We start from the raw sequence: 27,368 nt of genomic DNA on the forward strand, positions 1-27,368 counted from the left end.
ATTAATTACTTATTAATTAAAAAAATTTGTTAATTTATTATCAGAAACCGCATTTGTGTTCTTATAAACTTTTCAGTTTGATCAAAACTTATTAAAATCTTGAGATCTATATATTCAAAAATAATTTGTAACTTAAACAGCTCCTAATTTCGCCACTTATGTTATTATTCCAGTTAGTGCGTCGTCGTCTAAAATCACGAATGTACAAAAGAGCCACAAGTATTGTGACCTTCGTTACTCACTCTCCTTGATTTAGTGCGAATTGCCATCGCAGAAAATTATCGCTATCTTCTAATGAACATTACAAATCTAAGGATCACGAAAGAAGACAAAACTTGAAAAAAAGCTAAAATTAAGAAAAAAGAGGTACGGTATAAACTATCACTGGCTGATCTGTGAACGACAACGAGGTCGTAGTGGGGAAGACGAAGAGAAACAGCCAGGATGAGAGTACAACACATGAGCAGAAGAAGGAAGCTAACCATAGCAATGATGGTGGCGGTAGTAGAAGAGGGAACCTCCGCAACAGATAGATGGAAGAAGGAGAGAGAAGCGGGAGGTAAAAGAAAGAAGAAGGAGATTCTCGGGAGGTTTCGCGCGTGCAAGAAAGACGAAAAAGAACGCCGGAGAGAACGGTCATTGCCACCACCTCACCTCGACAGAGCACGCTAGAGTCTCCGTCGGTCTGAGAAGCACCGACCCGGACGCGGCCTACCGTCCACGGCTGTCTCACAGTTTAGCCGGCCGTTCAGTTTGTATCTCTACCTCAACTCCACCAACCTGCTTGCCCGTGGGGGGGCTACTACATCTCTCTTACGAGGACGCGAGCGAGCGAACGAGAGAGCGCGCGCGCTCGCTCGATGCGTGTCGTTGTGGCTTGCCGATTCTTTGTGCAAAGGGGAGCGAGCTCGTGAGCGAGCACCTGGATCGGGGGATCGGGTGCTTGATCCAGAAGTCGTGAACCGAGCAAACCAGTTCGATTGGTGCCAGCCGTGGCGAACAGATCGAGCCTGGCGGTCCCGACTGTCCCTCGTGAGGCGCATCCTCCATTAGCGGGTTCCTGCGTGTCGCGGGCCCGATTGTTCTGATATCACGCCCCTTTCAAGCGGGTGTTGTTCCGAGCCCGTGGTCGAAGAGTGTCTTTCAGATCTGAGCGGACACAAGGTCACAGATGAGACGGGGAAGCGCCAGTCGCGGGGACACTACTCGACAGACTTCGACCACGTGGCTGCAGGTGCTCAGCAGGGCTTCTGTCGACGGTTGACAGATCCGCGTGATTTCGTGAAACGCGTGAAGAATCTAATTTTCGGTGACTCGACAACGTCGTCGAGAACGACGATGCACCGTCACGACATCTGACAACGTGAAAAAAGCTCCGTAACGTCGCGGTAGAAAGAAGAAGAAGAAGAAGAAGAAAAAGAAGATAAAAGAGAAGCACAGCAGAAATCTGTCGACTGAAGTCACTTAAGGTATGCTCACGGCTCTGTCTCAAGGTTCTGAGATATGAAGAAGCGTCGTTCTTTCTTGCGCAAAAGACCTTCGCTGAGATTACAACGGTCGATGATATCGTTTTTTGCCGAGAAAACCGACGTATCTTCGCCGACAGTTCGGGGATAATTAAACGATTTGATTGCGCGTGATTGTCGGTTTCTGTCGCGAGTTCCTAGTCACGGTGGTTACTGAACTTGGCCGAGCAGGTGATGATTTCTTCTCTCCGCGATCTCTCGTCCTTGATCCACGGGGTCAATTCCAGCGAGATTAATATTTTTTTGTACCGTACCTGCGGTAAGACAAGTGATTGGTCAGTAACTTACTGATGATTCAAAATATTGCGTTTAATCTTTCCCGAAGAGCACAACTGTTTCCATAAAAAGCGTTTTGTTTAATATCTTAAAGCATATCAATTTTACGAATCGCTATGAAATAAATTTTACAAAAAGAAATGTTAACAAATCGAGACAGGAAAGTTGGTTATAATATGCACTTTGGTTAAACTTAAACCAAACAAAACATACGAATGAGATTGACTACGATGTAATTACTTTAATAATATTATTCCGATATTATTCGCTCGATGAACGCGGTTTATTGCGCGAATAATCAATTCAAAGGTGCTTATACCCATTGTGACGTATATCGATGAGCGGGACATGTTGCAGGTCCGTTGTTAAAGTTAAACCGCATGTCTTTCAGAATAGCGGTATATTTGACTGGTTTCAGCTGAACTTTTTCTTATACATGACCGAACACATCTTGAGCCTGTGTATGTGTAAACTCTCTATATGTGTAAACTCTACCTCGATTTCTTTACGTAATTTCATACGTAATTTCGTACAGTGCTCTTCGAGAAAAATTTCATGTTCTTATGATATTCTCTTTGATACGACACTTATATTTATTTTTAATTACAATCACTCCTAAAATACTTATTGAAGACAGAAACGCACGCATTATTGTTTTGTATAACGTATTTTTGCATTTATGATATAAATCGATTTAGAGAAAATAAACAAATTTACAAAATTACCACAATCGTTGAATATGGAATTAGTGGATTTTTTAAATTGATTTTATGTGAGAGAAATAAAAATTCAATTATATTAAAGTTGTATAAAAAAACGGTGTATATTGGATAGTTCCATTTAAATTCTTATATAATCTCCTCAGACAGAATTGACAGAGTTGACGTTTTACAATCGCGCTGCAAAGTTCAAACTGATCTCACATACGCTACCACATTTACGTAGCACGCTCGTAAATATGTTATATTCGCCAAAGAAAAATAATCTACTGTAATGGCGCGACTGGCCAGAGCCCGGGGATTGAGACTTACAGTTTTATTTGCGAGTTGTGTGTATCTCGGCGCCAACCCACATGTGCGCTTCGCATTAGATACGCGAGTACAAATGAAAGTGGCAGGTACCGTTACCACGCGAGTGATCTACGTTACGACAAAAGCTTTTTCTACGTGTGTATACTTACGCGTATGCATTGATGCATACGTGTACGTTACGCACGTGCGTTCAGTCGCTTTCGTCCGTCAATTAAGATACGACGTTGTAGGCAATATATTTTTTTTTCTAAATGAAGAGGAAAATATTAGATTTCATGAAACTAATATGTACAAATAAAAGTATTAAAAATATACATTAATAAAAGTATAAATAAAGTATAAATAAAAGCCAATAAATAATAAAATTAACTAATTAACATACATTATATCGTGTAATAATCTTTTGTTTTGTGATACACAAAAATTTATAATAAAGAGAATCACATTGAATTTTGTTTAAACAATTACGTAAAATGTAATTACGCGCAAATCTCGGTTTTTGGGTGGCAAAGCGTGCGGATATTCTTGAATGATTTAACTCAAAAAGAAAAAAGCATGTATTTTTTTCTAATGATCGGTCAACAAATCAATTGAGAGTCACGTGACATCTTCTATCAGGTCATGAACGTTTCATTCTACTTAATTAGCGCGATTGTCGCAGCTGAGACTTTGAATGTGGAAAAGAAAAGATACTAATTAGAAATGCATTGACCACAAAAGATAACCGTTTTTCAACGTTTTGGAATCTGAGAAATGAGCCTAATGATGACCTGACCATCGACAAGCTAACGCAACTCACGTCGACGTCCGCGTTCGCGTTGCTTCATCCACCCGAATTCCTGTCCCTGGATAACTGTAACGGTTTTTCTCGCTTCCTCGGTAGAGGCAAAACAGAGGCGAGTGAGCGCTGGATGAAATCACTGTATTTTCTTTGCTATCTACCGGCCGAAGATTCAATCTGAAGATACTCGCTTGACTCTCAATGTCATCGATGCGATCACTAATAACAAAACAACTTATATAAATTCGTAGAATTTGTTTTTATATTATCTTATATATATATATATATATATATATATATACACACACACACACACACACACGCGCAACCGCCTGATAAAATTTTACAATACGCAGTGATAAAGTAAATCAATAAATACAGATAAGTGCAATTACTAAATTAGAATTGTATAGAAACTCGTGATTATATTTAATACATAAAACTAATATGTAAAAATAAATATATAAATAAAACTACAAAAACAAATAATAAAATTAACTAATTAAGAGAATGTTAAAACAATGATTAAAGTTGCGGCTGCCATTCAGCCGCTATGCTGTCTAGTAAGTGGCGCTCTCTAGTCTGAGACAAGGATAGATAACATGATAGAGACAAGGATAGATGTATGTGTCTGTCTGGCGGTACTACTCTAAAATTGCACTAATCTTATTAACATTTTCTCTTTTTACAAGCTTCACAATCTTTTTCTAAAACACTCAAAATATTTTTTTATGTCTCTAGAATGGCTCGAACAAGTTTTGTTGTGATTCATACTGTCAATTTTGTAAACCAAATAAAAAAATAAAAAAATGAATGAATGTTGTCTACCTGGTAACAGTCCATAAACTTTTTTTTGTTTTTCTTGATGATTTTTGCCCAGTTCATTTTTAGCGTATTTTTTTTATCCTGGAGAAGCAATTTTTTATTCTAATCAATGCAGAGTAAGTTGTGCAAAAAATATGGCGGTAAAACAGGACGATTCGGCATTCTCTTAATATAATATACATTATCTTGTAATAATCTTTTATTGTGTGATACACAAAAAGTTATTATATAAGAGAGAAAGACTTATACGCAAAAATCATCTATAAATTTTATGTAATTTTTAATTGCATTTTTAATCAAATCTTAAATTTGATATAAATAGCGCACACGTATCGACTGATCATCGTCATTCATGTGACGTGATTCGAGTTCGGTGAATATAACGTTACACCCAAATTCCTACCTTCGAATAACTGTAACCCGGTTCTCGCCGATTGTTGGTTGACAGGTAGGTACAACATCGTTGGTAGTTCTGTAAACATTAGCATTGTGAGATAATGAGAAAAGACAACGACAAGAGACAAGAACAGAAAGAATGTATAAATCGGAAACAAATTTTGATCAGATTTTTTCAATTAAACTATTTCCTTGTTCTTCTTTCTTATTTTACTTTTTATATCAGTTGAATGATTAATTTCCGCGGCTTGGTTGTTGATGTCTTCGCCGTCGAAAACGATTGTGAAAAAAAAAAACGATTGTTGTCACGTATGACTCTAAAACTGTATCACTTGTACTTTGCGAACAATTTGCTGTAGACTTTGCCGAACTTCTCTTCGTTTGCTAGAATTCTGAACACGATCTGATGAATCTTACGAAATTGAGAAAAGTTTGTGTGACGGAAAACTATAGCGCAAAAAATTATTTTTCTACTTTCAAATAAAATACGTTAATAACGTTTGACACACGCGTATTAAATATTCGCAATGATTAAAGAGATGAACAAGAATGTAAATTTCTATCTAATCAAATCTCTGAATATAACTTCATGCTTAATAAATAATTGTTATTGACGATTTATTTTACTTAATATTACATGTAGTTGCAATTTTGAAGATAGAAGTATGAGTTTTATAATAAAACATAATCACTATAAAAATCATATTTATAATCATCAATTAATCATAATTTTGTGCTTAATTTTGCATTACGAAATTTACATTTGCACTTTATGCTCTGTGCTTCGCACGAATGTAGTACACTCAATTGAGCGCGTTACTATTCGTTTGTTCTATTTATGTTTTGTTATGGAAGATGAATGCGCTTATAATCAAACAATAATTTATCAAGTGATTTGATATCGTTGTGACAGAGAATATTAATCCGCATCAGAATTGTTACCGTAATCATAAGAGACATAAGTGATGGGGCCGAAAGTGGCTCATTAGTTGACTTAATAGCATTTGGTGTTGAAATAAAACGAGTCTGTCTGCGGCCTGTTCCGCTAAAAATGAACGTTGAACCATGTTACGGTGAGCGCAATGACGTCTGTGGCGTAATCAAATGCAATTACATTATGTAATTACGTCCACAAAACGAGTTCTTCACCTTGTCCATTCCACGTGAAAATATTCTCAGACTTGTCGTTGCGAATGTCACGGTCAACATTGCTGTCTGAATAACGTTCAAATAAGTTGTTTTCCCGATTTTTCTTGTGAAAATGCAATATTTATTGTAATACTAAAAGAGTGACTATTAAAATCTATTGCGATAAGAAATCAATCATTACAATCTTTTATGTACACCAAAAAAATTTATTTATCTTGAAACAAAACAATTTTATTTTATTTAAAAACATTATTTAATCAATTCGTGCTAATGACATACTAGTATTCAAAATGTCTATTTTTTTAATTTATTTATTACATATTTAAGAGAATATATAATTTTTATATAACCAACTATTTTTATATTTTAAATTATATTTTAATTTAATTTATATTTTAAGTTTAATTTAATTTAATTTAAAGTTATTTTTATTTTTATTTTTATTTTACAAACCATTTACTAGAATAAAATAACTTTAGTACATGAGCTACATCTAAAAACTTAATTTATTAAATAGTATTAACAATTTTAATGATAAGTGAACTTTACTAATAAAAACTTTATACTGTTTTTATTATACAAAAATTAAAAGATAAAATTTTTATTCTTTATATCTTAATCCTTATCCTTTATACCTTTATACCTTCTTTATACTTAAGAAAAACTTAAAAAACTTTCTTGCATTTTTGTCATAAAAGCCATAGAAATAAATTATAACCATGTAAGAACCATCTTTTTTACTATATAAATAATAAGTAAGAATAAATTTAAACAATAAATTTAGTTATGTTTGTTTATGTTTCAGATGTGCGACCGACGGAAATCGGCATGGGCCGCTATTTTTATCAGCAACGTGTTGATCCACAGTGTAGTTATTGCAAGTCCGATCTATATTCCTCAATTTATGCCTGGAAGTAAGTACTTTATGATCCTTCTATTATATATTCCCGGGAAGAAAATCTCGATACATAGTTTTCTATGAGAGATAATATCGTTTGAAGAGTTTCGCGTAATATTTAATGGTCGCAATTTGCTAATTAAATTTGCCGTTACTTCTTACGGAAATCAAGCGGTGCCTTGTCGTATCGACCACTAGTGTGCTATTATAAATAGCTTTAATTGAACATAATTGTAAACATAAGTGAATTACGATCAACGTAAACTTGTAGAAACCTTGATTCTTGACATTCGCTATCGAAGAAGGATAACATTAAAATGTCCGTTTAAGCTTACTCATTTATGTTTCCGATAATATCTACTATATATTTTTAAATACACGTTTATATGACGTCAGCGGTTCCAAACTAACAATGTGACTAACTTGCAAGTCACATATATGTAATTTTGAAAAAAAGTCTTTCGCAATGCACATACAAACGTTGCACATTTAAACATACATTATATCTTATTATTTTGTTTATGTGTTAATAACTTCCAAATATTTTGTTTGCAAATAAATTATAAGATAATTTAGGAAAATTATTTTCCATCATAGCGCACATCTCTTTCACGACTTTTTTACAATCAATGTAACAAAGTGCACGTTTATAGTTTAAAGCATTGACTTAAATGTGACGTGAATCTCAAACTGATGCCTACAGATACATACATTTATGTTTGCTTCGACTCTCTCTCTCTCTCTCTCTTTTCTTGTAAGGCTCTTTTATACTTGTTGCATTTTCCTCCTGTGTCAGCTGAGTAACGGATCGGTACACAAATACCAGGCACCGGTAACCGGCACACAGCGAGGTCCGATCATTTTCTACTCGTGTGCGTAACCGCTTACCTGTCTCCATACTTGCAGCGACATTGAACCTACCTTGAATTCATGTTTGAACGGAACGTGGGCGGACTGGTCAGTTTTCTGTAGAAGTAGGTCAACACCACGGTCATTGGGCTCCGTAGCTTGAGGGTATTTTTCCATTACCGTTTCCAATCCGATTCCGCCAGTTTTCGTGATAGTTCTCATTGAGCAGTAGAAATCTGTGAAATACAATAACAATTTATTATTATATAATATTATTATTATTTTAATACTTTCATTTTATTTACAATTCTACCTATAAAAATTTGTTTGATTTTATATTATATGACAAAATTTAACTTATGCTCGTTGTTTTCAAGTGATAAGTCTTTGTACAGTTTTTATTCTCGAAAACTGCTCGTTTTTTGTTGCAATCAGAAATTATTTTTCTATTAATCCATAGTGCGAATAAAATTTTTTGATGCACAGATGTGTGTGCGTGAACGTGTGCGCACTCATCTTACGCATTCTTGACATGCGACATCGCTTGAAATTCCGTCATCTACATAAAGGCGTCACCAACTTTCTTTCACGGTGACTAACTAACACGTCACTTCCTCTAGCATACAATCCCTATCTTGGAAAAAGATACTCAACATTACTTTTTGGGTGAGCAATCTGACCGACTAACCTGCTACTGCAAGCACTGGGAACTATAAATAAATTTACTGTTGATTTTAACTACTTGTTATTCGAGAAACTCCAGTCGGTTTGACAAATCTTCCTTGAAAGAAAGGAACATTTTACAGAAAAACAAATGATGTTTTTACAATACGCTTGTGAGACGAAAATAGCCAAGTACTACGTTTGGTCGCAATTCTGTCAACTTAGCCGTTTATTAATTCTCCGTGTTATTATGGCAAATAAAATAAAGTGTGCGACAGTTTTCAGTAAACGTTCAACTTCACTTTGACAATATCTCGAATTTCTAATTTTGCGTAATTTTCTACGTTGACATAATTCTACCTTCACTTCTACAGCTTGTTCATAACACCGACGTGTAAATGTAACGTAACAAATATAATAACATAGCGCTCTATTCAACAACATACAATTCCGCATTCACCGCGCTAAAGCGATCTGTCACTTTCTTTGATGCGCCGCGCGGTGTGTACGGAATACCATTCACGTGGGTTTCCAAGTGTATCTCGAGACCGCGCCTGGTCCACCCAACCACCTCGCGTGAGACTTGTCCGTTTAATCACACCAAGTTGAGGCACCTTAGAATGTACACGATTGGTTTTGTTAGGCAAAAAACTTCAAAAGAAAAAGAGAGAGAGAGAGAGAGAGAAGAAGAAGAAGAAGAAGAAGAAGAAGAAAAAGAAGAAACGGTAGGAAAGAAGAGATTGTAAGATATCTTAGAGGGAAGCGGGCTATTACATTAGGCTATAACTGTGACCCACTTTTGGGTCGGGCAACTAGCTCATACATTGAAACTTAACGGTACCCGAGATGCTTCGCCTTGCCGTCTGACATCAATTCGTTCTTATAATATATAACGTTGTACACGCATTAGTAATGTTTTATATTTGATTGACTATAAAACCATTATTTGTAACATTGATTCAAACGATATATACAATCATCAGATTCTCTGACAATTGAGAATGTCATTGTAGAATGTTGCATATAGAATTTTATAATTTCTGATTATTCAGATAACTTTGTTTTTATTTTATTGATAAAACGTAAAAACTAATTTTGCAATCGGAACTGTTAAACTAGTGCGATATGTTAGCTGTGTTTAGCAAAAACACTTTTTGACAATGTAATATTTAGAGATTGTTCTATTTCCGCTTAAAATTTCACATCTTTTCACGCTTCTTATCCTCTTTCGAACTGTTTTTTCGTGAAAAAAACTAACTGTACTGCACGTATGAATCATTTGTCAAAGTAGACTACTCTGCCTTTCCGTTACATGTCTGATATTTCACTTTTCAAATTTAAACGTGACATCTGTTTGTTCACTTTTCGTTACACTGACGTAGCTAAAGACCTAGAAAACAATTCCTGTTACTTAAGAATTAACAAACCGTACACGTGATTTTTTATGTGATTTTTGCAGGAAATATTACTCGTATTGAAATAATAAATTTTCGTTTTTGTGAATATTATTCTCGAAACTTGCGAACACAAATGGATGTCAGTAAGATAATGGCTTTGATAAATAGTAGTAAAAATAAACTCTTACAGTTATTTCTCACTCTCCTGTTTGATATTACCATAATTTCATCGCGCCTGAGATATTTGTCGTATATTTTCATCGCATTTCCTTTTTGATTTGTAATTTCTATGCTGCTTATAGACGTCATCTTTTGCCGTGTATACGCGAGATCGCGCAGTTAAATGATCGGTAAGAGCATTAAATAAGGGATTATAAACAGCTAGGTTGACGATACGAGAGCGAAGTGTTCCGGACGAGAATGTAGAACACGTATCGTGAATGAACAGTTATAAACGCATTGCGTCTATAAAGGCTAATGTATCGAAGTTTTTCCTAGTATCTATATAAACTGATATACACTGCGGAGATGATCTGGGAATAGTAAGTCCGATAAAAGACGAGTGTACATTAAGATGACTAACGTCCCTACTTAGGGGGGACAATTTCTTGTTCTCTTCGTCCGTTAACTCTTTGTCCCACTTTACAATAAGATAAAAAAAATAATAGAGATTATATTATACATAGATAATGTCATATGTAGATAATATTCACTATATCGTAAAATTATTAATATCATATATATGTAAAAAAGCAAAAAGAAAATCTTGTAAGAAATTTAATTAATAAATATGTTACTTCTTTTTTTGTAAAAAAATATATGTACCTATTGAGGATTCGTTATTTTGTCAGCGACATAATGACTGATTGTAATAGCGTTATGTTTTTCTTTGTTTATATTGCAGGCACTGGTAGAAACATCAGGCACTTACCCTGCGTGTCACGCAGAAGTGGCGAAACGGGCGTGTGCATGTTCGCATTTACGTGTGCGAAGGCTAATGGCACGCATCTCGGCACTTGCATTGACCGTTTTTACTTCGGTAGTTGCTGCAAGATCGATGACGAGCCAGACATCTTCTCGCAGGACAACAGTATTGATGACGGACCGTCACCGTCAAGGCCGTTCGTCACGACTCATGGTCCGATCGAGAGCAACGACATACCGGAGTACTTTGCGAGGCCGAAGCCAACCGGCGACGAGAAGAAACCAGCTGAAGCGCCTCAAACCACGGCAAGTAGACATAGCGATCACTAATGAAGCAGCGAACCAGCCTAGCACGTTTTGCCGCGTGTCAGTAAGATGAGCATGACAGCTTGAAATTCTCAGAGGCGAGATGCGATCGCAGCAGCGTCTTCTTTCGCAAATAACAGCTTAGTTATATCAAATCAGCCGTAGTGAAGTTAGCATTGATGAAATGTGAGCTAATAATAATAATAACTAATACATGATTTGCTTCCTTCTTCTTCTTGAAGATAAAATAATTATATTGATCAAAAAAAGTCTTTTGTATTTTTGTATTACAATTTGTATTAAAATACAAAAAGAGACTTTCTAATTGATCCAAAATTATTATAAAATAATCATTTTATATACAGGATATGGCGGAAACAATAGCACAAATGCGTATGATGATTCTTTGATACATAAAAATAAATAGAAATTGTAGAATAAAATATCTTTTTCATATTATTTTTTTTTAAAAAAAAACTTGCATAAAAATAGTTATTCTATCCAATTTCGATGTGCATGTATTATCGTTACAATATAATATATCAAAATAGTACACTTTAAAATAAAATTGTTTAAAAAGAAATACAGTTTTTCAATTAATCAGTAAAAGTGAAGTTTGACTCGCGATAGATGAAGAAAAACACGAGTTATGTTTTATAAATTTATTCAGATAATAATGTCATAATAACTTTCTCTGCGTGAGATCATCGTAACAAGTAGCTCGCGTGTGTCTCACAATTCACAAGAAAGAAAGAAAGTTACTCATTAAATCGCTTCATCATCGAAATAAGGAAACTACATGTGAACTACGTGTGTAAACATAATCTGAACTTCATTTATCACAATATATTAAATCTTAATTTTAATTGAGTCAATTTATTATTATTAATATTAATGTTGATAATTATTATTATTATTATTTTGTAGACGACATCTATAGTCTCGAGTACACAAAGCACTCAAACTTCAGCGAGTACGTTGAGAGACACAACGAAGTTCGTGACAAAGAAGCCAACAATTACGACAATCGAAACGACTACTCAGACAACTCGTCTCTCGACGTTCCAAACCGTGCAAAGTGCTAGTAATAGTGGATCGAGCACGGAAACCGTGTGGTTGAAAAATGTCACCGGTACCGTAAACAGGCCATCTAGTACGTCATCAAGCACGACGAGGCAACCGACGAAACCGTTCACGATGTCTAGTTTACGACCAAACATCGAAAATGTTACAAAACTAGCGATCGCGAACAACATTACAACACAAAAAGAGAGCACAAAAAGACCTGTTGTTGTTTCTACGACGCAAAGACTAACAACAACGCAGACTTCTCACAAGCCAATTTCTTTGACTACTCATAGACCAATTCAATCCACTACAACAAAAACCGTTTTCACGACACACAAAGTAGTGCCTTCAACCAGATTCCCACCGAGAAACTCGACGACGGTCAAACCGTTGACTCAGACTACTACTAGGAAGCCTGTCAGCGGCACCAAGAGACCTACCGTGATAACGAAGCGTCCAATAGTGACCACGAAGAAACCCACTACACTGACAAAGAGACCGTCGACTTCTTCACCTATCACAAAGCCTATTACGAGCTCAAGTTTTGGTACTACTTTACCAGCGACGACCAAACCTTATTCTACCTTTGGATCGTTAAGCAGCGTCGAATTGTCCAATACGAACGTCATATTGGAGAGCACTCTAGCATCTGTTGAACCATCGACCGCGACTGCATCTACGAGCGTTAGCAATCAAAAAACTACCATCACGAAGAATCCGCAGGATGTGTCTACTACGAGAACAACGACCTCCTGGTCGACCACAAAGACGACGGCAAAATCGACGATTGAAACAACCACTTCCAGACCGACAACGGCTAAAATAACAACTACCACCAGCAAAACGACTACATCTAGACCTCTGCAATCGACGACGACGAGATCGAAACCGACTAAGGTTACTAGTACGACAACAAGGCCTGAATATATTACGATAACTACGGAAAGAACAAGGCCGTCATCGACTGTTGGAACGACGATTGGCAGCACGAGACCCAAACCTACGCAACCCAAACCTACGACAAAACCGACGCAACTCTTGACAAAGCTTCCCATGAACACGTCCAGCATCGTTGAGGTCACGACTAGCATCTCGAGCTCAATATCCACCTTTACCGTTAGAAACGAGAGCACTTCGACGCACGTACCTCCTACCAAAGGCCAGAATGTTAATCACACTCTTGAGGAGATTCCGGTAACCACTCACTCGCCAGGACTGGTGACCTGGAGTTCAAATTCTGATGAGATCACAAAGTTATCCTCATCAACGTCTACAACAATCACATCGTCAGGTGAGTAAAATATATTTTTTTCTACGTGTTTTATCTTCGCTAATTTGTTTTTTTTTTTTTCTGGATTCTTTCTTGTATTCTTTCTCGTAAACTTACAATTTTTATAAGATAGACTTTAATAGACCACCGACAAGTGAGAGACGGCGAGATTCGAATATCCTGTATCGCAACCGCGGCCTAGCGTTACTATGTTCAATCTTTCTACTTGAAATATTGCGCAATAAATCAGTCACAATATTAATTAATAAAATTGAATTACTAGCGATATTAAGTACAAATTTTGTACTTAAATATGTATATCAACTATTTTTTCTCTCTGTCGCATAGTTTTTCCACCGTAAATGTACATGAGAAATAGAAAGATCTTAAATAACAAATTATCAGAGAGAAAAAACGAAAGTGCGCGCACAAAAGAAACTAAATTTACTAATATAATCCTGCTGGGGTTTCGCTATTCTTAATGTTTTGTGATACATGCGACGTGTCGTGCAGCGTGAATCGCTGTAGTGATTTCCTATTGACGACAAAGGCGTCGCATTACACAATGGACGTTCGTTTTCTTTAATTTTTCACCAGTTTAGCATATATATAGACGCGGAACGGATAAAGCTGCTAATCACGTTTCCGATAATTCCTCGAAGAGAGTGATTGATGTCGAAGAAGAAGCATATTTAAAATTCACGACTACGCGTATATTGACAGAGGTGCGAGTCGAGACATCCGCGCGTCGCAAAGATTTCTTGAGATTTAATTGTGACAATAAAAAGAACGAAAAATATATTAATCACTAAAAAATGTGGTTTTATTGAACACTTAAATGAAATAAGAAAAGTTTTTGTATGAAAATGATTTTTTTCTACTTTTCTCTGAGCACTTTTTTTTATACAAAAATAACCATACTCGATTTGGAGCGACGTTTTATCACATTCAGATCAATTGGACCCTACGACAACTTTCGATTAGCTGCTAAACACGCATTGACGCTTTTCTTCACTCGGGAAGTGTCTCTATTTGTAAAAGACATTTGAAATCAATACTAGATAAATATAACTAATACTATTTTTAATGATGTCTCAAGGATATTTTACTTCAAGGTCAAAATTTCGAGTCATTTTGACTCAGTGTGACGGCGAGAGATTAAATTAAAAATTTAAATTACAGAAACCAAACATTTTTATTATTTTCAAAATATACGAGTTCGTGCACTTTCAACGGGGTCAACGATTTAGCGTGTAAATCAGTTTGAACCGGTTTCTCACGAATGTCATTATGAGCGCCGCGACAGGTCCAGCAGGACGCATCACTCCGTCCTTAAACGGTGTAATTACTTATATACAGCGCAAAACTGGACTGCAAGGAAAGCTAAAGTAGGTAATTCGTCCAGCATTCTGCATTTATTCGTAATGGTTCGATAAATAGACACGCTTTATCCCGCTCGAACTGAGCCACGTCGCGAGTCAAGGTTGTTTCTCAGAGGCCCTAAATGGGGACAACATTATAAGAGAACGCTTATAAGTGGATCACGCATGCCGTTGCATTGATAACACTAAAATGTATACCATCAGGTTAGGACCTAAACCGTTAGATTAGGACCTAACGGTTCACAAACCGACCATCTCGAGTTCTCCGCCGACGCAATCATCTCTCTCGCTTATTTCCGACTTCAACGAGAATCAAGATTCTCGAACTAACTTCTAATAATATACCGCTTCTCTCTATTTTGTAATAAAAAAAGAGGAAGAAGACCCATTCTCTTCTCACGACCACCCCAGATCAGAGAATCAAACTGGTTTGCGCTGCGCCTCGAATTAACATAGCGTTTATTTATTTTCAAATTAAAGCATTCCGAGAAATACAGGTTTACGACTTAAACGGAAAAGTTTATCTTATTTGTTTTTTTGTTTTTTTTTTTTTGTTTAGTAGATATGTATAGTTATGCGAAACTGTAGAAATGAATTTTCATCTAAATTTCGAGATATAATTTAATCTCAACTAAAATATATAGCCTTGTCGTAATAAAAATTATCTGTTTCTCTGCGGTATAATTACGAGTCTTATATACTATCTTTCATAAATCGCAAGCTCGCGGTTAGTTTATTTATAAATACACGCGCGCGCGTACATACAAAACAATTAATTATACCTTATATTTATTTCATTCGTTCGCTTCGCAGAACAAACGGAAACCGATTGGTCGCCGATAACGACCCCGGATGGCTGGATAATGATTCAGTCGCCTACCACCGAAAAATTACCGCAGACGCAAGAGTCGACGACCGAACCGGTTGTGGAATCTACTATAGAATCTTTGACTTCTGGTAAAGCAACATTTTAATTGCGTAGCCTTTATTCCGCGTAATTTGCTTGTGATCGGAGAACTTTTTCAAGTTGTCGAGCATTAATTTGAAAGAAATACTTTAACAAGTTACTCGAAGTCAGTCAATAGAAAACTCCACTAATTAGTCTTATTGCTCAAGTTTTAAACACCTTCGATAAATATTATTTTCAACGTTGACTTTGCTTAATTAATTAATTCTTCTAAATTCTTCGTACTTTTAGCCAAACCCGTAACGGAGAGCACCACCATCTTCGACTATGACACGCAGAAACCGATGAAAAACACCACTCCGCTACCAATCACTGGCGTCACGGTTGACTCGAAACTTCCAGTACCGATGGAGACCGTCAATATGTCGGATTACAAACAAGGTTAACATTTATTAATACCGCGTGGTCTAACATTACATGGCGCGTCTCATCTCAGTGTATGAATAAAAAAAAATTAGAACGGGTTACACACAAACCGGGTGACCGGAACGAATTGTTTTTGCTCTTGACTAGAACTAGTCTCAACACACTAAAAACAAAATAACCGGTGAAACGCGGAACTAGATTCCGGTCGCTCTTAGAATTTGCGTTATTCCATTTGATTTTGCTCTAGTTAAACTTATAAACACGATTCAACTCCTGATCGTATAACGATGCCTTCATTGTTTTGCGTTAATATCGAACTTGATATATATCTATATATCTATATACGGCAAACGTTAGTTCACTCACTGATAATAAGACAAAAATGACGCGCATATTTTCTAAGCAAAACTGATTCTTTGCTAGAAATAAAAAAACTGATCTTGTCGTTATGGAATCGACTTCCTTAATTTATGAAATATTTTGATAAATATATTGTGATAAAACGCGCACACATCGCGCACTTCCTACGTATAAATTTCCATAATTACTGAAATTTCTTCCGCAATTCTTTTTATTTTGCTCCATGTACAAAATAAATCTATTAACTAAGATTATCAACTTTGACTAATAGTATATTTTGCTTAAGTAGTTATAATAATAGTTATAATGTATCATATCCCCATCATATAATGTATCAACACACGCTATATTATTTACGGATTTACGTCTACTCAATCGCTTCTTACGCCTTTATCTGCTGTTGCAATTGGCAGAGTGCATAATCTTAATTTAAATAATGACTTTGTATAGTCATGAATTCCAATGCCAGTAATTTTCCGTAATCAACGCGACGTGCGTCGCAAGCTTGTACACAATATGGCTACTATAAAAAAAAAAAAATTAATTCCGTCTATAAGAGAAAAAGATTTAAGTGAGCGATGCATCTGTGCAACGGTACAATACATCTAGTCATACGAACATCAAGTCAACCTGTTCTTCATCATGACCGCTCAACTGAGACTCGGAAATATGATGAAGAGAATAAATTCAACGATGTTTATTCTTGCAGTGTGCGGACGAAGATTATTTCCGGAGCAGAGATACCGTGAACCGAAAATCGTCGGTGGCAGTCGAAGTAACTTCGGAAAGTGGCCCTGGCAAGTGAGTGCATTAAAAACAATATTGTCTATATACAGGGTGTCCGACAATTAGTATAAAATCTCTCGTAGGCAGGTAGAAGAAGTAAAACTGAGTCGAAAAGTCGTGAACGATTTTTTTCTATTCCATATAATAAAGAAATAATTATTGAATAAATCAAGCCAATCAGCGCCGATCTTTAACCGAACGCACGCCAGTGAGCCGCGCGAAGCGCACACCAGACGTGTGGTTCACTGACGTACGTTCGATTAAAGGTTGGTGCTGTGATTGGCTTGATTTATTCAATAATTACTCCTTTATTATATGTAATAGAAAAAAATGGTTCAGGACGTTTTGATTCAGTTTTACTCTACCTGCCTACAAGAGATTTTACACTAATTGTCGGACACCCTGTATATCATCAAAATTTCTCACTTTTAGACATTTTGAACGATAGAAAAAACTTCTATTGCAATATCATTTTATTTTACATTATTTTTTATCTTAAAATAACTAAATTATTAACAAATTATCTAAACATTTTTTGAAATTGTTTATGCATTATACTGAGTCTTTCCTCTGACTCGATTATTTAGAATATCTTTGTTGTTCGTAATGATACGAAAAACTCAAAAAAAAGTTGTTTAATTCGAAAAGGCAAACATAATGATATGCAAAAAATTTTCCTGAAAGTCATAGTTTGTTAGATTTCAAAGTCATTGCCATTTTTTTAAATGAGATAGCATATTGTCACTAATGTAGTTTATAAAAAAACCAAATTCAATCATATAACATTCGTTAAACTTGAGATGATCTCAAACATAAAACAATCTTATTAAAATAGAAAAAAAAAAACTGAATCAACTAAACATGTTTTCAATACTTTTTTATTTATTGTATTTTAGAAAATGTTCAAAGTAATTATCGTTAACTTCTATACATTTATATGAATTATAAAGCATTATTTTTTAAATTTGATATTGTCGGTCCCCAGAAATTGACGCTGCCTAAACAGAAAGTATATTAGCGATCCTCAGGGACCGACGTAGCACTTATCGTGTTAATATGATGTTAACAGCGCACAAAATGATTTTAGTTTGTATTGCAACGCGTGTTCCTAATTGGAAGTATATTTACATTCACAGCTATTTATTGAGCTTCTTCACAGCACAGCATTAATAGCAACTTATTGAAATTGCAAGACACTCATTTATTCGTATGCGAAATTACACAAAAGTTAACGGTAATCATTTTAAATGCTTTCTAAAATACAATAAATAAATAAATATTGAAAACATGTCTAGTTGATTTAGTTTTTCTTTTTCTGTATAAATATGATGTTTTTATGTTTGAGATTATCTCAAGGTCAACAAATCTTATACGATTGTGAATTTGCTTTTTTTTATAAACTCTAGATTATTTTTTTTTTTTATAAACGACATTACGTTAATAAAAATATGCTATTCCATTTTTAAAAAAATGACAATGAACTTTGATATCTTAAAAGCTATGACCTTCAGAAAAATTTTTTGCATATCATTATATTTGTTCCTCAAATCAAACAACTTTTCCCTTTAGTATTTTTTCGTATCATTACAAACAACAAAGATATTCTCAATGATCGAGTTAGAGAAAATATTCTGTATATAATTCTGAGTACATTACGTTTTGCGTAATATATAAATGTATAATAATTATTTGAGAATACTTTTATGTAAATTTCTGAATATATATGAAACCAACTTATAACAAATTAGTAGTGATTTATAATAAATATTATAAAATGTATTTTTTTCGTGACATTTATAATTTGTCAAATAAAAATTAATTGTGGCAATGAATTCTTCTGAGTAAACAAAGGAACGATCAACGATAGCTCATAATTTTCTACTTTAATATCAACAGTCATTTCCGGTTACGTAAACGTCATCATGTGTAAATTATTTGACGGTCGCGTGTTCGGCGACTCATATGATCGATCCTTTTACTCGGCATAAGATTTCTTTGCAGATCTCATTACGTCAGTGGCGATCGCAGACGTATCTTCACAAGTGCGGCGCGGCATTGTTGAACGAGAACTGGGCTATCACTGCGGCTCATTGCGTCGAAAGGTGGATAGTTTTTATGATAATTAAAGCTGAATGAAACTTAAAATCGACTTGCGATTTGCTATATTTTGCTTTTGAGTAAAACCTTTGTCTTTGAATTGACAAGTAAAATATATTTTGTAGTGTTCCGCCGAGCGATCTATTGTTAAGAATCGGCGAACACGATCTGGCAAGCGAAGATGAGGCATATGGTTATCAAGAAAGAAGAGTACAGATAGTGGCAAGTCACCCGCAGTTTGATGCGCGAACTTTTGAATATGATCTTGCTCTCTTAAGATTTTACGAGCCCGTTGTGCCATTTCAACCGAACATCTTACCAATCTGCCTGCCCGATGATGATGAAACCTATGTCGGTCGCACTGCTTTCGTTACTGGCTGGGGCAGACTTTACGACGGTATTAAAAACAATAGCAATAATCAATCGTTATATATATATATATATTTTTTTAAATATATTGTGCCAGCTTATTTTATAATTATACAAAAAGCAGATTCTGAACATAAATTTATTTAACAAATTAACTAAGAATTAAGGCCTACATAGTTTAAAACTAATCGAGAAAAACAGACGTTGGATGTTTTGCGGAATAAATATATATATGAATATATATGAATACATATATTTCTATTTTTAGGCGCATTGGATCATATTATTTGTTAAATTTTTTGGTTAGTTTTAAACTATATGGGCCTTAAATCTTAGTTAATTTGTTTGAAACGTCACGCCGATAAAAGATGGCGTTATTCACAGAGTATTATAGTATCGAATATTGCGAGAGAAACATCACGCCGAATTTGAAAGGCAATCGCACGGAAAGCGAGAGGTTTCAGGTTCGACTCCTGGCCGAGGTGTTTTTTTCGCAATATAATTTCTAAATTAATTGGGAAGGAAAATGGATATTCTTATATATATGTGATGCAAGTATAGCGTCCTATATGAATTTACAAATGGAAATTTCAATTCGGACAATCAAGTGTAAATAATTTACACTCCTAAAAATATAAATATATTTATATATATTTATTCTGCAAAATATCCAGAGGATCAGCTCGTATCACCTGTTAAATTTCTCGGTTAGTTATAAATTTATTTGTATTGCCGCGTTTCATAATCACAAACGATAAAAATAAAACCTGTATCTGTTTTTATAGAGGGCCCATTACCGTCCGTATTACAAGAAGTTGCAGTACCGGTCATTAATAATACCGTATGCGAAGCTATGTATAAGAATGCAGGTTTCGAAGAACACATTCCGCATATATTCATCTGCGCCGGGTGGAAAAACGGTGGATTTGATTCGTGTGAGGTCAGTTTTTTTCTATCTTTTCACGCAATAAATTCGTTTAAAAACTCATTAGACACACTCATTAAAATTTGCAGTTTTAAAACGCATTCTAAAACTAATAATTTTTTATTTTTCTTAGGGTGACAGTGGAGGTCCTATGGTAATTCAAAGACCGAAAGACAATCGATGGATACTTGCCGGAATTATCAGTTGGGGAATAGGTTGTGCTGCGCCCAATCAGCCAGGCGTTTATACGCGCATCTCCGAGTTTCGCGACTGGATCAATCAGATTCTGCAGTTTTAATTTCATGGCGAAAGCGCATGAGTTCTGCGCGCTCGAAACTCGCGGTACCGCGTCGCGCCAGTTTCTTTGGACATTCAAGTGACCGTCAAAATGGGTCGATGGCACCATCTGCTGGAGCTGTGAGTCAAGTGTAATCTAATATTAAAAATTGAGAGACTATGCGCGAGGATTCACAGGGATCTGTATTTGCGTATCCGGCCGATATGTGGCGCCACTGATTCGGTTTTCGCGAGTGAAACCGCGCTTACCCGTATCATTTTTCCAAATAAATTTAACGTGGTATAACAATTCAATACAAGAACAAAAATGTGATACCATTTGTGGTAGAGACATTAAATATCATAGATTGATGATATATACAGTACATCAAACTTTGTGAGAGAAGATCGAAACTTTCGATCAACTTCAATTTATCTCCTATTTTAGAATCACAATGTTACATCATTCTAATTCTAAAAAGTGCAGATACTATTTTTTCTATAAGATAAATTATTCTTTTAGATAATTTTATATGCTCATAGTGGCATACTTACGTTTTCTTCCTTCTTTTACTAAACATGTATCGATTTGTTTTCTTTTTTGTGTTCAGTTTGCTCAAAGCCTGATAATTAATGTATATAAAAGTACACGTAGTATATAATTAATAAATGTATTAATAGATGTAAATGAAATAAGTATGTTATTAATTATTGTTATAAAAAATACACTCATTTAATTATTTATATAAAATAATTTTCAAAAGTAATCTTTATATTTGAGAGTGTTGCCCCTCAAATAAATTATATAAAAAGTAATACATTAAACACATTAAAATACAATATACATATACTTCTGTAAGTTTGCCACTTTATTTTTATTTAAATTAAATTGTTTTGATTTTATGAATATTTTAATAATTTATATTGTATTTTTTGTCTTTTTTATCCAATTTTCAAAACAATAATACATTGTGTAGCTGCTGTGATTTAGAACTCACATATTTTTCTAAACACATAGAGTTGTATAAAAAATATAGTAAAATATAATAAAATAAGTTTCTGGATCACAGTGCATATCTAAAGATCATCTGTATAAATATTGTTGTGTGGTTCAGCAAACTTTTTATATAATCCTGACAAATATTTGAAGTCCAGAAAGACAAACATTGATAAACCAAAAAAGTGTTTCTCTTAAATAAATAAAAGTTTCTTTTAAGTAAATAAAACTCCATATTTGCTTTATTAATTTTTAGATAAATTTATCTTCTTCTAGATAACAAAAAGATAAAAATTTTAAAGAATTTATTGGCTCTTTTAATATTTGTCAACACAAAAACATATCTATTCGAAATTATTTATAAGTGTATTCTGATTATATTTATTTATAAATTGTATTTGTGTTTAAATTTTATCTATTTGTAAAGTGTTGAAATATATACACGCATCTGAACGCAGAATAAACAAAATACCTCGAAAATTTCTAAACTACAAAATGATTATTTCTAAATTATTTAGATTGCTGTACATCTAATTCAATTAGTTTAAAACACATATTAGGCTGTAACATAAGTTTCCCAGATTATACATAGATGGCTGTATGCATGCGTTAGCGTAATAATATGAACCCGGGAAAAAATGGATTAGATCTAACTTAAATTTAACGAGATGAAAAAAATGAAAAAATAGATCTAATTAAATCCAAATTAAATCTAAATAGATATAAAGTAGATCTAAATAAATTTAAAGTAGAGCTAAATAGATCTGAGGTGATCTATTATATACTAGATCTGAGTAGATATAAAGTAGATCTAAGAATAAATATAATGTCAATTTACATATAGATTTTTACTTAAATCTATGTAGATCTACTTTATATCTATTTAGATTTAATTTATCTATCTAATTAGATCCTTTTTTTTCATTTCTTTTTATCTCGTTAGATTTAAATCAGATCTAATTCATTGTTTCCCGGGAAGAAGAAGAATTGCACGTATTACTTGATGAAGACTCTGCCCAATCGACTTGTCAGCTTGCGGCGCAATTAGGAATTAGTTACATAACAATTTCTCGACGTTTACATGCAATAGGAAAGATCCAAAGATACATAAATGAATTTCACATCAATTAATTGAACGTGCGATTGACAATCGACTTACACGTGTGCCTTTTACTGACTACGCCAAACCGAAAACAAAAGAGTTTTTTGTGACAAATCGTAAAAATTAATGAAAAATGAATTACAATAATCTTAAGTAATTAAAACATTATGTAGATCTAGGATAACCAGTCAATTCAACACAACACAATATTCACATCTATAAGGTTCTTTCCATCTATGTACATGCGAGTAGAAAGACGTACTTTATTTTTTTGAACTGTTACCACCGGACCAGACGATCACAGGGAATCGTTACAGTAAACAAATGAAAAATTCAAATCAAGTATTAATTCAAAACTGGCCTCATTATAGCTACAATTCGACGCAAAGTCATCTTGCTGCATGACAATACTAGACCTCCATGTTATTAAAAAGATAAAAGAAGTACTGTTGAACGGAAAGTTCTTCCGCATTCGGTTTATTCCAGACATAGCTCTTTTTGATTAATATCTATTCAGATTTATGCAGCACGGAATTGTCTGATGAGCGCTTTGCGAAATATGCGGATGTCCAAAAATGGATCGATAAATGGACTGTTTTTAAAGATGATAGTTTCTTCAGGCGCGGTATTTGCATGCTGCTTGGATAGTGTCAAAAAATAATAGAAAATAATGGAAAATTTTTTTATTGATTAAGATACGTCATTGACGTATCTTATTGTCAAGATTGATACATCTTATTCATTCGATTTGAAAGAAAACTGATTAAAAAATCCAGGAAACTTATGTCACAGTCTGATGCAGTGCACATCATTAATTTATTAATTATTTGCCAAAGATTGCGCATTAGTAATATCCGCGATAATCGAAAACCGCGATTGTTTGAATTTGAAGCACTTTATCTGAATCGATATCGATCGAGCAGAGAGAACTTCTCGCTGAATCTTATTCTAGATTTACATAATCATAAGCGAATTCCGATTGAACATTAATGTATTCTTGAATATCTAGTTATCTCGATTGATCCTGTGAAGGATTCAGACAAACGTGTCTGTAGATAGGTTTCCGCATAAATTCTGTTTCTCTCTCTTCCTCTTCGCGATGAGCACTTTACTTCGTAGTTATTTGAATTTTCTTTTTTCATATAGAAACGAATTGATAGTGCCGCAATGAAGATATATTCGCATTAATTTTAATAGTCACGAAGATCGACTCGTTGAACATTTTTAAGTATAAAAATTGATTTCGATTTTCAAGTATTAAAATTGTTGATCGTAACTACGAGAGTCAATTTTAAGTCAGATTTGAAACAAAAACATGATAATAAACCGTGATATATTCTTACTGTCGTAATATTGTTTAATTTAATTTATAAAAAAATTCATATATATATGTCATGTGTATGTATGTATAGCGAGACACGTGTGCACGCGTATGTAATTTATTACGCGCATTTTTGTTGCAAATAGAATTTATGAAGAAATGGATTATACACAAAGAAATGTATATTCTGTACTTTGTATTTTTAATAGCATTTGTCAACGTTTTTTCAACAACATTGTGCGCGATCATGTCAACAGTTCTATTGCAACGTCACATTTATTCATCGTTTATACACTCTATATATTTAAATAGTATTATACATTTCTGACATAATTTCTTACATTCTCTCTCTCTCTTTCTCTCTCTCTCTTTCTCTCTCTCTCGTTATCACGAGTGATGTTTGTTGCTAATTAAAGGCGTCAACAAATGTCGCATCGCGAAATACCGCAATTGGAATAATGTAATTCAAACGCATTTGTAAATAGTCGTTCTATTGATCGGATTTTGTAATGTGTGTATGATGCGGTATTATGCAAAACGTATGCGTCGTTTCACCCTACATGCCGCTTTTCATTTCTCATCACTACGTCTGCTTTTGTACTTACCGAATGATAATTAAAACAACGATTATCCGCATCAACAAAAGCAAACTGTCAGTTATACTTCCTTTTTCTGTTTTCCTTTTTTTTTTTTAATAGATATGTGTTTGCCGTGTGTTATTCTTCTTGTGCGCCCCGTCGCACTTCATACAGTACTGCAAACAACAGCGTGAACGTTTGATATTTGCGCAGCGGAAGAGTTCATGATTTCGAACATCGCCCACGCATTGCAAACGCCCACCGCTCAGAATTGGGCGTGAATGAGGGCAAGCCAGGGATGAGAATTTTGTAAAATTGAGTTTGCTGGTTTAATGAGCAACCGGGCGCATTCAATAAATTCGTAACGACGGAGGCGTGTCTCCAGCGTTGCACAGAAACTTTGACATCATTAAGTACACACGTTAGTAAAAATATTTACTTTATCTTTTTCCTCCATTCCTAGTTCATACATAACAAGACAACTCTTATTGCATAACTTGTTCGATTTAGAATAAGTAACATTATTTTTATAAAACTTTTTTTTATTATTATTTTAATAGATTTTTTGATACAGAAATCAAGATGATATCAAAAAATGTGAATTTATAATTATATAAGAAAAATATATTAACTCTACATATGGTTCTGGAGAACACTATAGATATTACAGAAGTATAGAAAGAAAATAATGAAACTAAACAGCTTGATAAAGCAAAATGTGTATTTCGTATTTTGTACGAAAATAACGTTAAGTTTCAAGCGCTTGCGACATTCGTGTAAACCGAGTCAGTTGTGCCGCGATCGGAAATACTCGTCAAGGTTCGGATTGGGAACGTTATATTGATTTCCTATAGGTTCTGATCGATTTTGAGAACAAAATTTAAGAACACTTTTGGCTTTGATTTATTAGTCAACAACATCTTTTGCTTCATATAAGGCTAGAATACGAGACAATAATGAAGATATTAATAAACCAAGCTATATAAACGCTGAGAAACGGATTACATATTTGTTTTTTATTGAGTGTCTGCGGCCTAATAAAAAAATAAGCAGCGTTACTGCGAATGTCGTCGCTCGCAGAAAACCTATCCGAGGCTACACGAAACAGTTTAGATCTATTAAAAATTACGCAACGTGCAAGATTTCACGAAGACCGAAATTGTGTTTCTTTACACGAGATATTTTTAGAATACTAGATGCATGAATTCGCACGGGATATATTCGACAGCACACATTCTGCCGATGCTAACGGTGCGTTGCCATTCGTTAAGGATCGAGTCTTCCATATTTGGAAGAATCGGTTTCCTTAAACCGGTCAGTTGTAAAGTATCTCGCGAGAAATATACAGTTAAATTTTCGCTAATCAATGCTTTGATATGTCTTTGATTTGTTGAGCGTGTTAAATGCGTTTAACACGCACGGTTAATTATTACTGGATGTTTCGATTGAGCAATAGAATGAGAATGTGCATTTCTTTGATAGTTTACTACAAATCAATTTCTTATTAAATGTAGCACGGAAGGATTGAAATTTCTACATTCATGAGATTCGTGTTGCGAAAGACAACTCAAGAAGAATTTCAAAGCTCTTTTCGAAAGCAATCTTTGAAGCTCAAGCGCGCAGACATACGCACGAAAGTATAAAAAAATATTTTTCCAAGGTTTTATTTTTGTAATTTTTCGAAGCTATTTTACAAAATTTTAAATACACTGTAAAATGCAGTTGAATATTATCTCACCAAATAAGCGCAAAAAACTCTTTACTCTCTATCTCAACTGAGAAAATACAAAATTGTGCCGTGTGTGTTATTGTCAAATGTACTCTTAATCATTACGTTGTACGGTTTGCGTATAAGCGCGCGAGTTTCTCGATTATGCCAGCCGATGTACACGCAAAACTACTGAAAATGTCACAGGCGTGACAGGCTCAGTCGATGGATGTTACTGGATCGGGTTAAGTGGCTTTAGAGAAAGCCAGCTACCTCCGCCTTTTCCTTATGAAGTCACGAAACTGCTGGTATACCTCATGTATCTGTCGACAAAATATCAAGTCGGCCTTCACCTGAGAGATCGCATCATCCATCTATGCAAATCGGCAACAGAAAATAATAATCGAGAAATTTTATTCTGCTTCTAATCAAAACAGAACAGGTAGATCGGAAACGCGGAGAATTTGCGGAGATTTTGCGTGTGCAAGCAGCGTGTTTGTCGTTAGATCGAATATGCATGTTTGAAAGTTGTATTTGAACTTGCCGAGTGATTTACAGCGACGCGACAACTTTTTGATGAAAAAGAAGTACGCGATAGATATAATTACTAATCAAGTATATTTGAGCAATTCAAGATTATCGAAATAAACACATGTACAATTTACCACATGTGTGTTAACTGTTATATAATCTCTCTTATATCAAATATTATCATCTGATTTTTATATTATCGATTTAATGAAAAAAAAAATATATATATATATTTTGATATATA

At 34.4% G+C, this 27,368-nt stretch overlaps 2 protein-coding genes across 7 annotated transcripts in view; one reads left to right on the plus strand and one right to left on the minus strand.

Moving 5' to 3' along the window:
* The first annotated feature begins 211 nt into the window (after positions 1-211).
* LOC109864163 (serine proteinase stubble) lies at positions 212-21,747 on the plus strand. Of its 5 annotated transcripts, none has more exons than XM_020445116.1 (12): positions 213-1,469; positions 6,790-6,898; positions 10,693-11,021; positions 11,949-13,380; positions 15,555-15,698; positions 15,940-16,089; positions 17,144-17,235; positions 19,222-19,322; positions 19,443-19,714; positions 20,361-20,393; positions 20,472-20,626; positions 20,745-21,747. In XM_020445116.1, the coding sequence occupies exons 2-12, from the start codon at positions 6,790-6,792 to the stop codon at positions 20,907-20,909; spliced, it is 2,982 nt and encodes a 993-aa protein (XP_020300705.1). In that variant the 5' UTR covers positions 213-1,469; the 3' UTR covers positions 20,910-21,747. The 5 variants fall into 5 exon arrangements, with proteins under 5 accessions (XP_020300708.1, XP_020300705.1, XP_020300706.1 ...); XM_020445117.1 differs by having other exon boundaries at positions 214-1,469; positions 10,696-11,021; XM_020445119.1 differs by lacking the exon at positions 15,555-15,698 and having other exon boundaries at positions 212-1,469.
* The window catches only part of LOC109864165, a 54,522-nt gene continuing 28,636 nt past the window's right edge, over positions 1,483-27,368 (minus strand). Inside the window, exons 2-4 of one of the 2 annotated variants that reach the window (XM_020445122.1) lie at positions 7,804-7,967; positions 4,843-4,911; positions 1,483-1,780 (exon numbers count right to left, since the gene is read on the minus strand). In XM_020445122.1, coding sequence (XP_020300711.1) covers positions 1,664-1,780; positions 4,843-4,911; positions 7,804-7,953 — 336 coding nt within the window. In that variant the 5' untranslated portion in view covers positions 7,954-7,967 and the 3' untranslated portion in view covers positions 1,483-1,663. Of the gene's footprint in view, positions 1,781-3,463; positions 3,834-4,842; positions 4,912-7,803; positions 7,968-27,368 lie in introns of those variants that run through there. The other variant, XM_020445121.1, reaches the window with a different exon arrangement.

Source organism: Pseudomyrmex gracilis, unplaced genomic scaffold (genome assembly GCF_002006095.1).
Source record: "Pseudomyrmex gracilis isolate BER0280 unplaced genomic scaffold, ASM200609v1 scaffold_17, whole genome shotgun sequence".
NCBI classification, from domain to species: Eukaryota; Metazoa; Arthropoda; class Insecta; order Hymenoptera; family Formicidae; genus Pseudomyrmex; species Pseudomyrmex gracilis.